Genomic DNA, 12,713 nt, shown 5'->3' with positions numbered 1-12,713 from the left:
TTTTAGATAGTGGTATGTAATTTGAAAATGTTCAATTTATTTGTTGAACAAATATCTTTAGAATGTTGCAGATTGGAGGCAGAAGACATACGTGCATATGTCATATGTGCATGTGAGTTGATGAACACCCTGGAAACGTTCATCATTCAGACTCAGAGGATAAGACTGACACATAACACCGGGGGTGCAACTTGCAATTTAGTTTTTGTTTAACCAAAAACGTACCAGCTAATCTATAAAAAAAAAGCCCCATTTGTATATATTCAATTGATTTCTTAAAGATAACCTGAATGATTCCGTAAATGTTAGTAGGATCAACTTTAAACCATTTGTATATTCTATTATTATATGAAATCCTCATGCATTTGCTTCAAGCTTTTTAGGGTTTTGAATGTTTCAAGAGTGATTCTAAAGATTATTAAACATAAATTAATCCGAACATTATTAAACAGAATAAGTAATGAACTATTATATGTTTAACTAAGTTGAGAAATATCAACCTCGTCTGGGATTCTGAATGTGTCTGCCGCACTAAATTTCCTAAACTCGTCTCCCCCAGATCTGGAGTCTTCTTCATCACTATTGTCGTCGTCGTCTTCATCGTTATGATGAGTTGATGAGGATGTAACATCATTTATGCTTTTCGATCGGCAATTTTGAGTGGCGAGCATGTTCACTTGACCGAGGTGGTAAATCTCAACTACAACTGTATCGTCATCTTTTGGTAGTGGTTGTTTCCATGGCTCCCCATCAATCCTCATGTATGTGTGCTCGGCGGCACCTTTGTGAAACTCAAAGCGGATTCGGTGTGCCTAATTTCCACAACAAAAACAAAACATATGTTGCCAAACAAGTAGTTTACTGAATTGAACACCTAAAGTGGTTAACGTTGATAAAAACAAATGTGTCTATGCTCGCATGCTGGCATAGGTGTTTACAATATTTAGATCATTCATTTGAGAAATTCCCCCATAAAATTAAGAGAAATGAACTAAGATGTCAAAGATCAAGTGGCTTCACTACTGAATTATGCCTGCCTTCTTTAAATATTACCTGTGCTAGGCGAGTTCCATGTCCCTTTGGAGCCAGCAATACGAGCCCATGCCATGCATCTCTGAAACCAACAACTTCAAGAAGGCCATCATCTACATAAGGTGCAGTCAAGTCTCTCTGTAAAGTTGGTTGAGAACAAAAAAAATATACATCAGATTCATACAAAACAAATGTCAGATATAATAAATCGTAAAAAATGGGAACTAACCTCGTTCTTTTTTCTGCCACTTGGTGTTCCCCAAGGATTTAAACCACCAGAAAAGCTGGGCAAGATGAGGCATATGATCGACCTTATGCTGTTTAAATTGGGAGGGGTCCGGGGACAGAAGGGAAAGATATTATAAGCATTCTTGGGTAAGTACGGGAAAGCCGTAATTGGAAATTAAGCAGAAAAGCTGAAAACAAACACTAGATCATGGTTTTACTTAACAGAAAGCTCTCCATGGATGTTTTCATTGCTACATGCAAAGCATGAATCATCTAATTAACAAAAATAGGGCATAAAACTAGAGAAGATGGATGAAAAAGACATCTTTGTTGCCCAAAAGCCATGAGAACCACATTATGCGTTGAAAATGTTGTTGAAGCTTTCAAAAAGATACGGGTTTGGAACTTAAGAAGTTTTATGATATAGCATGGCCAACTTTTGCATATATATCTGTCTAAGAAAATTTGTCATGAATAGGGAATTACCACTTTTCTCTTTACACCAGAGAACTAATGGGTATTTTCCGTTCTTTCATTTAGGTTCATTAATCTCTTTTATACTTATTCGCTTATACTATTTATTAATGAATTTCTAACATAGAAACATTAATAACTAAATGCTAATGTAAAAGATATAAGAATCAGTAACCCAACTTCTAGAGATTTGGCAGGTTCTAACCGTCACTTCTCGATGATCGAACCAAAATGCAGATTTTTGAACTTTTAAGTCAATATTGGCTTTAATATCATGGCACAAGTATTGTAATATATAAAATGAAAATTACCATTTAGGCAGAAAAATGATTCCTACAAGTTACAACTGAATCATGAGCTATATATCTTATCAGCAAATGCTTCTTATGAGTTGTGATCAATGTTTTCACACCTGATGTGAACCTTATCGCTATACTTTTCTCCTACATTATATCATAATCAAGATTTTTGGTATGAACAGATTGTTTTCTTTCACATATGACAAATATGAATAGCTCTAGACCAACCGGAAGTTACCTCTTTGGTATGTGGAGATCTTGCCATTGACCATGTTTCTTCATGATTTTTACCTTTGCAAGCTGGGCAACATTCCTGAAGTTTAAGATCATATAAAATTTTCAATTTCCTAAGAAAGGAGGAGGAGTTATCCGGCCAGAGATGTTCCATAGTATCCAGCCAACTATTAGGACCTAGAAGACTAGGACATTTTCTGGATACATATGGTAATAATTTATTTCAAAATGAAAGGCTAAAATGCAATTTTACCTTGGTAGTAAAATATGGAACATATAAGAATTTTATTATCAATTCTTCCACCTTCCTGGTTTTTCTTTTGAATTTATGTTTTATTTTCCATTATCAAGGAATTCATTAGAGAAAAATAGCCAATCTTCAATGAAATGAAAATCCACGAAACCTGAATGTTAGCCTAATCTTTGATTTGAATAGAAAATTTTAACTATCACACATAAAGATAAAAAGGCAACCAAACTCACTTTGAAGCAGGATGAAAAATAGAAGCAGCAAACCACCCTTGGGTACAGCCAAGCTTTGCATAATTGCTCTGTTGGAAATAAGGTAGGGGAACATGAAAAATTCAGTAACTGGAACATCTTTTCAAGGAAGAACCAGTATCAAAGACAAGCAAGATCCAGGTAAGATATACATATATACAAAGGAACACAAAAATACAAACATTTCTAAATTTCATAAAAAAGTGCATGCCATTAGACAAGATAAATCTGTATTAAATCACCAACAAAGACAGATGAAAAACATTGTGAAAGAGAATAAGTCTATCATGATAACATCAGCTAGCAGTAAATCATGTAACATGCTTAAGGAAAACCCCAATGATTTGGCTGCAAGTGCCCTTGCATCAATCAAGCAAAGCAGATGACATTATGAGAGAACTACACCTGATTAACCAACTGGTTTTTAAATTTTTCAGGGTGCAACTTTTGCTCGGAATGAAAAGCATAAGATACTTGAGCATACATTCCTGTAGACAACATTACAACGCTATAGATAAGGTTAACCAATATTCAAATTGTCATGTTAAAACAAAGATGGGTGCACCAGAAAACTAGAAGGTGAGAATAAACAAATCTGTTCTTTATGTTGGATTGCAAGACAGTAATGAAGGTGTCAACTAGCTTAGCCAAGTCTTTTAGTGGTTGTACCAGGAGTAGAGATTGAATTCTGCCTTTCACTAACAGGAAAGGAGGGGATAACTTTCCCTTTTTATCCTAAAATGTGGATGCAAAAATGGGAAAGAAAGGAGACTGTATGATAGTACATGCCTATGTTGCTCTTTCTGTTATGTTCTACTTAAATACCTATGTACAACACCCAAGTCCGATGCATATACAAACATGGGTACGGGATATGATCCTAAGTAAAATAAACTTTAGAAAAAAAATATTGATCAAACCTGTGTAGGAAGCATATCCGTTTCTGACACTCAAATCCAAGTCCAAGAAACATATATACAGACAAACTTTGCAAATAAAACAAAAGGTTTAAGGAAACCTTAAATTTGGAAAAGTTTTTGTTCAATCTTATCTTTAACAGTATCATATATTGTTTACTGGATTGTTCAAATTCCATTAGGCAACAGAAAGTAAAAGGAATGGAAAGAGAAGTTAATTGATGATAGCAGAAAATCAATTATACATTAAGTATCATTATGGAAACAGATGTACAACTAAAACACTGTAAAAAAGAAGATTATGAAATCTTTATTTTTACAACATTAACAGCTAGAATACTTAACCAAGGAAGTACTCTTACCCATGCTGAAGTAATTCCAGAATCCTCCACGAAATGTATGGCAACCTTCCTGAGGAGCACAAACTTTCTGTGTAAGGATGCAATGCAATACAATACAAAATATGTTGTGCTTCTTTACACATATTGCATTTCTTTCATAATACTTGATAATTAGATAGAAAACTGGGTTTGAAATCCAAGGTGCGAGGGAAAGTTATGTGCTAAAATATTCAATGGTATAATCAGAAAGAACTAAAAAAAAGCATTTGAAATCAGGAAAAGGTATATAAAGTTTTCTCTGTAATTTAGGAAAGATAATTTAAAAAATGTACACATTCTTGATCTCATAAAAACACAGATTAAGGGAAAGATATTACCATAAGACAAAGGAGGTAACAGTAGAATTTCTCACCACATTCAGTTCATCTGTTGATGAGACACGATGAAATGCATGTAAAGAGTGTGGTAGTTCCAGAGGTGCAATAGGATCACATGAACCTTCCTTCGGAGCTCTCATCCTCATGAGAATATGCCAACTGAACCACAAAAATGCATATAGCGGTAAGTATTCTGAAGTTCCTTATGTTAGTCAACCCTGTAACTTAACTGAAAAACAAATTCAATGTAGGAAGGAGAATGTTTTTAGATAAATCAGTTATGTAGCTATAAATTTGGCTCGGATAGTTAAGGAGCAAGGGATGCAAAATGCTTCTCAAAATTTTGGCCTCCGTAAAACAGATTGTAGAGATAATGGCGAAAGGAATCAAAAGATGGGGAAAGAAAGGTTCTCTTGACAATGTAGTTAAACAGGAATGACTCTGTTTTTATACCTTATAATTGTCCCAGAATTTTTTTTCCATCAAAAAATTTTATCATGCAATTTTCCCAGAACTTCATTTAGAAGTTACACCCGAAGAGTTGGCAATTAATAGATGATGATTCTTTCCCACTGCCTACTTCCTAGCACATTAATACAAGGCCACAGGATTGATTGGTGTTTTCTGCTTGTGAACATTTAGACGATAACCACCTAGAGGTGGAGTATATTGCATCTCTAAAGGTAGGCAAAGTACCAATTTACTGAAATTGGATGTTCAAAACATCTATTCAAAGAAAAAAGGATGTTCAAAACACGATTTGGCTACATCAGCACTATGCCAAATCACAGAGTTCTTCAGTTTACAAGTTAACTTCACCTCAAGCACGTGTGTGTGTGAAAGATGGAGAACAAGAGAGAGGAGTCATGCTCATGACAACAAAATTACTTGTCTATTTTTATTTCCTTCGCTTTCATTACTTGTTCCAAGAATGACAGTACAGAATTACGATCAGTACCAGGATTCTTCTTTCCCTGTAATTTAGAAAGCAAGTTAGATAAAAACTCAACAGCTCTCAAATTTGATGGAGATTATCCATGATATAGAGATTTCTAGCAGATGCATGTTGCCTACTGTAGTGTCAATCAAGAATTGCAACTTTACAAATTTATTCGAAGGAAGGGCTATATTTTATTATTTATTATTTTACTTTAAGAGTATAAACTTAGCTCAGCTTCATATTTTTAAAAACAAGAAATGAAACTTAGATAGAGACATCAAATACTACTAAGCCAAATAAGTGCATGTCCTGAGCGGAAAAAAATTGCAGCATGGCCAATAATTCATTGTTGTAAGTAAGAAAACATATCAAAATAGTTTTTGGGTACCGATTCCCCCAACCGGGAATCCGATTCCCCTACTATTCATCGACACTGTTCACGGGTACTGTTCATAATATAAAAATCTTTTGAATTAAATTTGTTATAATAAATTATAAATTATATGGAATGATATTTTTATAATATCAATCATCATTTTAAAGAAATTTTTTTAAATGTATGTTGAAAAAAATGGTTTTACAAATACGGATAACATCTATAATCTATATAGGTATAATTATACGGGTTATGGGTGTTACAGGGTTCATAAGGCGACATTGGTTCATGGGGCCATGAGTATGTGAGGTGAGCATTTAATTGGTTTGAAAAGATATTATGTTTTACTCTTTTGGTACTGGAAATTTTGTATAACCAATGCTTCATTAACTATTACTAGCCAAACCTTTATCATATCATTGAGCACGGTTTACGCTTACATGTCTTGCTAATCCAACTTTAATTTCTAGAATCCTTAACCCAATGATTAACTATTTGACTTTTTTCCTTCTCATATTGCTGATGAAATCTAGCAGAATTTGCAAATGCACTTTTCTTTAGCGACCTGCAGGTTTTCTTCTGTTATGTTCCTATCTTCATTCCTCATGGCATATTTGAGAAACTCCCTTCTTTAGATATCGGTGTGTGTTTCATTTGTGAATTTTGTTAGAATCAACAATGTACAAGTCTTTTTTTGTTTAGGAGTCTTTTATGATAAGAAAAAATAAGTCATAGGAGTCTTTGTAATCTATATTTCTAGATAGAATTTTATCTTTAACAGAAAAGTCCTATTAAAAGTCATCATGTGGGTTTATTTAAACTATTGTAATCTCCTAAATTCAATAATCAGTTTCTCTTCCATTGCCTCTTTTATTCTTTCCCTCTCATTTGGTTTATTTCCTTAGAATAAAATATACTTTAGTTGTCATTGCCCTCAAAACTGTGGTACTGCACTACTGCTGTTATGTTATCATTTTTTTGTTCCTTGTTTAAATATTGTTATCCTTTCAATTTTAAGTTGTTGTTTTGACATGTGAAGTGTTATGCTGCTCTCTTTTTAGTTGATATTTATCATGAAAAGATGTACCATTTATGCCATATTGCTGTAGCTTTAGGTTAGTGACTATGTTGGAATTGCCTTGCTAGCAGATCCCACAACTTCTTCATGCAATTTTAGTTCACACGGTTGGAACTTAGAAAGTGTTATCAAAATATAATATTTTATCTTTCATTCAAAGCCTTCTTGCTTATGAAGTTCTATATAATCCAAGCTTGTCGCAACATTCTACTGCAATTAGTGTTTTTTTCCTTGACACAGTGTTCTAGTTGTCTTTACCTTACCTGTTTATTCCTTGAAATTGTGTACTTGTTGTATTTCTCTGTTTCTTCCTGAGGTGCTCTAGTGTTGCCAACTTCACAACATGTATCTCCATTCTTTTCATTCCCCTCTTTCATTTCTGCCTTTTCATTCTGTCTTTTCAATTTTTTTATTTCAATAATTCCTTTTAGGATTTTTTGTGTGATTGATCATGTCAATGGATCATTCTATGTGTATGCTTAAAATTTCTATCGAATCTGCATTGTTCCGTTGAAAGAATCGTGTTTTTCTTTTGCTCTTAGGGTTGTTTTGGTGATTTCTCGATTGAATTGGCTTCTTCTAATGCTTGTTCTTGGATTAAGGTAATTAGATTCGATTGAATTGGCTTCTTCTAATGCTTTGGTTAATTATCGTGATTAACTAATGTATGCTACGTAAGTTTGTCGAGTAGGGTGCGTTGTCAAGGATCATTCGTTACTCCCACCAAATATTTTGGATCCAATTCATCACAGTACATGTCATCACAGTCTCAATCTTCCCAATTAGAAGTTTGTCATTTAAAATAAAAGTTGGCTGAGATGGATCAACAAATGGCTAACATGGAAGCCGAAAATGAAGCAAGGGAAACAGAGAGAGCAGCAACAGAAGCAGAGAGAAGCAGCGGTAGCACAGAGAGAAGCAGCAGCAACACAGAAAGAAACAACATATCAACAGAGGTGTGAAGAATTTGAAAAACGACTCGATGCTATGATGCATATGTTACAAAAAACGCAACCTCAGAATCCACCATCATAGTATCATTTATGTTATCAGCAATATGTTAATGTTACTGAACCGTGTTTAACTGAACTGATATTACGTTAATGAAAACTTTTATTTATTATATTGGATTTGATGTTGCTTGTTATGGATATAGAGTGTGATGTTATTGATGTCATGTTTGTTGGATAATGGAACAGGTTGAAAAAAAATAGATTTGGGATAATCGAAGAAAATATTTAAATTGTTTAAATTCTGTGTTCTTTAGCGGCGTTTGTAAAAAAACGCCGCTATATACCATACATTGTGCGGCGTTTGTATCCTAAAAACGTCGCTATATATTAGAGCTTTAGCAGCGTTTGTATCCAAAAAAACGTCGCGAAATATCTTAACCTTTTGAGGCGTTTAAGAAAACGCCGTTATATACATACGCATTTACGGCGTTTGTGGAAAAACGCAGCTAAAGGTCTGGTTTATAGCGGCATTTTTAGGATACAAACACCGCAAAATGTATGGTATATAGTGGCGTTTGTGGGAAAAATGCCGCTAAACCTCAACAATCGCCGCTATATATCGTTACCTATTGCAACGTTTTTTGTTACCAAACGCCGCTTAAAATGCCGCTATAGGTAAAAAAAATGACACAAATATACAATTTTGTTGTAGTGCGTCTTTCTTCTTTGTTGCGTGCATAAGATAAACCCAATACTGGATTTATTACCTTCTCTTTGTATATTAGTCGGAACTCGTTTTTGGGGCTTCATTTGAGTTGTGCAATAAGTTGAGCCGGAGATCCACGAGACCCTGATTTTTTTATTTACTCTTAAATAAGTACAATTGTAGACACCCATTTTTGTCCGAGCATTTAAAAATTATTATTATTAATTATTATTATTAATCTTGTTACCATAATTAGGGTTTGTTACCATAATTTCATCAGCCACTACTGCGCGCTAATAATCTCCGGCCACCGTTTGAGCCGATCGCTGAGCCCCGAGCCATCACCGATCAGAGTCCAAATCAACAGTGATGGAGAGACAAACACAAACCAAAGTCAAAAGCAAATCCAACAACTCTTACCTAAACTAGTCAGTATCTTACCAAAAACAAAGAAAATGCAGATACGGACATGAAGATTCGGTGAAGAGACCAAGCATAAATTAAAGGGTTCGAACAGATAAAAAAACAGAAAAAAGAGGAAAAAAATAGAGAGAAAAAAATCGATTAGAAAAATAAGAGAAAATATTTGAGTGAGAAAACAAAAGGTATCTTGTAAATCATTCGAAATCTATCAATAAAAATCCAGAATTTCAGAAAAAAAAGCAATACAAAACACGATTCACTATTTCTTTTAAGGTATATTTTTCATGTACATGCATTTTTTTTTGAAATATAAGATATAAACAAATAAAAGATGATTTTTTTTTTTACCTTTGAAATCTCGGTTTTCCTTCGGTAGAGGGTCGTGGGTTAGAGACTAGGAAAAGAAAGGAGTCTTCGGAGTTAGATCCGGCCACCAAGATATGGTAGCCGGCCGTTTTTTTTTTGGGGCCTAAAAAGAGGTTCGTCGGTGTGGTGAGTAGAGATGGAAGATGAGTGTTGAGAGAAAAAATGAAAGTAATAACAAAAGAGAGGCTAGGGTTTTACCTAATGGTTAAAATGTGATTTTTATAGGCAAGAAAAATGGAAAAAATTATATTGAAGCCATTTCAGTTTTAACTGTGTTTTACATTCACTGAAATTTATACGTTTTATTTTTATTTTATTTTAGATGGTTTAGTTTCATTAATTCTTATTTAGTCATTAGTCAATTATATATATTATATTTCAGTTATTTTGATTTCGACTTCCTATTTGTATATATTTTATTTTAGTCATTAACCTTCTAACTGCTACTTTATTGTTTGAACTAATATCCTTATATTTATGTTATTGATTTAAGCTAATATAGTAAAATTTTATTTTGTTACTGTTGTTAGACAATTAATATTTTTATTTTATTGCTTAATAACACCTAACTTTTAATTTTATGAAATTTAATGTTTATGTTTTTTATATTTCAGTTACTTTAAATTTTAATATTTTATTTCCTTTTAAGTTCCAATATTTCATTGTTGTCTTTTAATTTAAGGTTCTTTTATTTCAATCACCACCCTTGTTGCTTGCTTAAATGGAAAATTTTCATATATTGAATATATGGTTTCTAATTTTTTTTATTTCCCCTTTTGTCATTTAATATTATGACATTTATTCTTCACTGTAAATATTTGGTTTTTATATTTATGCATGATTTTTACATTCCTTTTAAATGTTTGTTTCCTTAATTCATGTCATGATCCCTTTGATTTCCCACTATAACTTATAATATGATATGTTTTTAATTACCTTATTTATGTGTTCATATTATAGCCTAAAAAATAAATAGGTGTAAATATTATGCTATAAATATATTACAATTTATTACCAAAAATATATTTGTGTTTTAACGTATAATAAAAGCATCTTTATTAGACATATAAATGTAAATTCCCTCATAAATAGTCACTCCTATTAAATATGTATATATTGTGTACGTACAGTATACCTTTTTTTTATATATATTTGTTACCTATGTTAAAGTATGTTTTGTATTATATTAAATATATATATAACCTATCCCTTATAAATAGTTACTTCCATTAAATATGTATATATTATGTACGTACAATATTTTTTCAATTTGTTACATATATTAAGCATGTTTTGTATTATATTATATATATATATATATATATTTGTATTTTCTCCTATAAAATAATTATAATTTTTGATTAAATAAATGGTTGTATTCTATAAAATATATTTCGGACTCTGTAATCTTTTTGACTCGTTGCATTTATTATTTCAGCTGTTTTTGAAAATTGATATCTTTTAAATAAATTCAAATAAATAACAAGATCGTAGTTTAAATATATTTTTTAAGTTTGCAATTCCCAATTAAAAAAACATATAATCGTTTAGGTACCAAAATTTGGGCGTTGTGGGGGTGTTAATCCTTCACCACGTGTAACCGACTTCCGAACCCGTTTTAATCGAATCTTTGGTAAACGCAGACCAACTTTTGTCTTAAAAAATGATTTTTTTTAAAGAAGCTTTTAGGTATTCGACCTACCTAACCCAAAGGTCGATGACGACTCTATCCAATTTAATTCAAAATCACCTATTTTTCAAAATTAAAGTCGTAATTATTTTTAAAACGAGAAGAAATTGTTTTGAAAAAAATGGTTATGACAACAATATAGTATATGTACTCATAGATTAGTTCAACACCTTATTTTTTCTTCCCTGAAAAAACATAGGTGATTGGTCCAGCATCCCTAAGTTGTTGTAACCAAAATAAATAAACAAAGAATTGATACAAAAATAAGTATTTAAATTTAATTTAGGTGTCAAATGATTTTTTGTTAAAAATGATGCATAACGTTTTCGACGATACACCTTTAAGTGTTTATCCTTAAATTCGGTCGTTAAATGATACGTGTCAGCTTATAAAAATATAACATTGAAAAATATAACGTTGGAAATGTAGGCATAAATGTTTTTAAGCACTTAAAGTTAATTTCAAGTATAATTTGAGTATTTATTTTTACATTAAACCTAAATTTAATGTAGATGAGATGTATAATTTTTTATCATTTTAAAAGTAGTATTTAAAACGTGAAAACGAGAATTTGAATATGAAAGAATGGTAATTTTTTTTTTGTAATTTGGGATGAAAAAATATTCTTTTATATAAGACATGGTGTTGATTTTATTTGTTCAAATAAAGTGAATGTTATAATATTGGAGAATACGTCTGAAGGATCTGACGTCTTTGACCAAAGACTAAGAAAGATATAACGTCTTCTTATGTGTTTATCTATAAAAAATACTAGATATTTTATGTGTCTTCATAAAGATATCGGGCGACCTAAAAAATAAATTCAAATGATATCTATTTAGGATATTTTTTTACTTTCTTATTTGAGTGATTTTACCGTGAGTGATTTTTTAATTTTTTCTTAATAAAAGTAATTTAATGATATTTTTCGATATATCACACAAATAATATATTTCGATACACAAAGTTTATTCTAAATTTTTTCAATACTCGAGGATTGAAGAGTTTTATATAATAATCAATTTTATATTTATACATCTACGTTTAAAATATTGAAGAGCCGACAATCATTAATTTAAATGTCAGCTTCTACGTACAGATAATAATCATATTATATTTCTACATCTAGGTTTAAAATAATTACTCGGTTTTCACGTTTTAAATTCTATTTTTTTAAATGATAAAAAGATATATACTGATCACGTATATTTCAACATTTTCTTTGTTGCAGTTGTACGGTAAGATAAAAATACAATATTATTAGGTCAAAACAATAAACATAAAATATGTTATTATATATTAAATGGAAGTGTTAGTTTATCATGGCGAGATTGGATAAACTTGCTCCCAAAACATGCATCATGCTGATCTGTCTTCCATCTTCTTATCTGTTTGTCATGACTTTTAGGGAGAAGATTAGTGAAGGAGATGCATGTATCTGATACTTTTAAATGTACGCTGTTGTAGTTGAGCGTAAATAAGATAATTGTGCCCATTAGTTATTTAAGTTTGTTTTTTCAGAACACCATAAATTAATAAAAAAATTGTTTTTTTTAGGATAAAGTATATAAATGATCCTCCGATTATAGGACATTATTTTATTGAATATATCGACTATTAAAAGTTATGAAATGATCCATTGACCACAAGTCATTGCTTTGTTTAGTTACTCGACTATTAAAAGTTACAAAATAGTCATTTAACTATTTATATTTTCTAAATTCATCATTTTTTGTTAAAAAAAGAGACAACAGACTGAGTTAGACGTTAATCTACTA

General features: G+C 31.4%; 1 protein-coding gene across 1 annotated transcript; it reads right to left on the bottom strand.

The window, feature by feature from the left end:
- Nucleotides 1-420: 420 nt before the first annotated feature.
- On the bottom strand, nucleotides 421-4,585 carry LOC120149832 (diacylglycerol kinase 5-like). Its single transcript, XM_039162542.1, has 8 exons — nucleotides 4,439-4,585; nucleotides 4,048-4,096; nucleotides 3,174-3,256; nucleotides 2,751-2,818; nucleotides 2,272-2,346; nucleotides 1,262-1,349; nucleotides 1,054-1,170; nucleotides 421-812 (listed from the first exon to the last, which is right to left on the bottom strand). Exons 1-8 carry the CDS (start codon nucleotides 4,547-4,549, stop codon nucleotides 477-479), a joined length of 927 nt encoding a protein of 308 aa, XP_039018473.1. The 5' UTR covers nucleotides 4,550-4,585; the 3' UTR covers nucleotides 421-476.
- Between the last annotated feature and the right edge of the window lie 8,128 nt (nucleotides 4,586-12,713).

This window comes from Hibiscus syriacus, unplaced genomic scaffold (genome assembly GCF_006381635.1).
Source record: "Hibiscus syriacus cultivar Baekdansim isolate YM2019G1 unplaced genomic scaffold, ASM638163v2 tig00111008_pilon, whole genome shotgun sequence".
Lineage (NCBI taxonomy): Eukaryota > Viridiplantae > Streptophyta > Magnoliopsida > Malvales > Malvaceae > Hibiscus > Hibiscus syriacus.
This window is presented reverse-complemented; position numbering and strand designations above follow the sequence as displayed.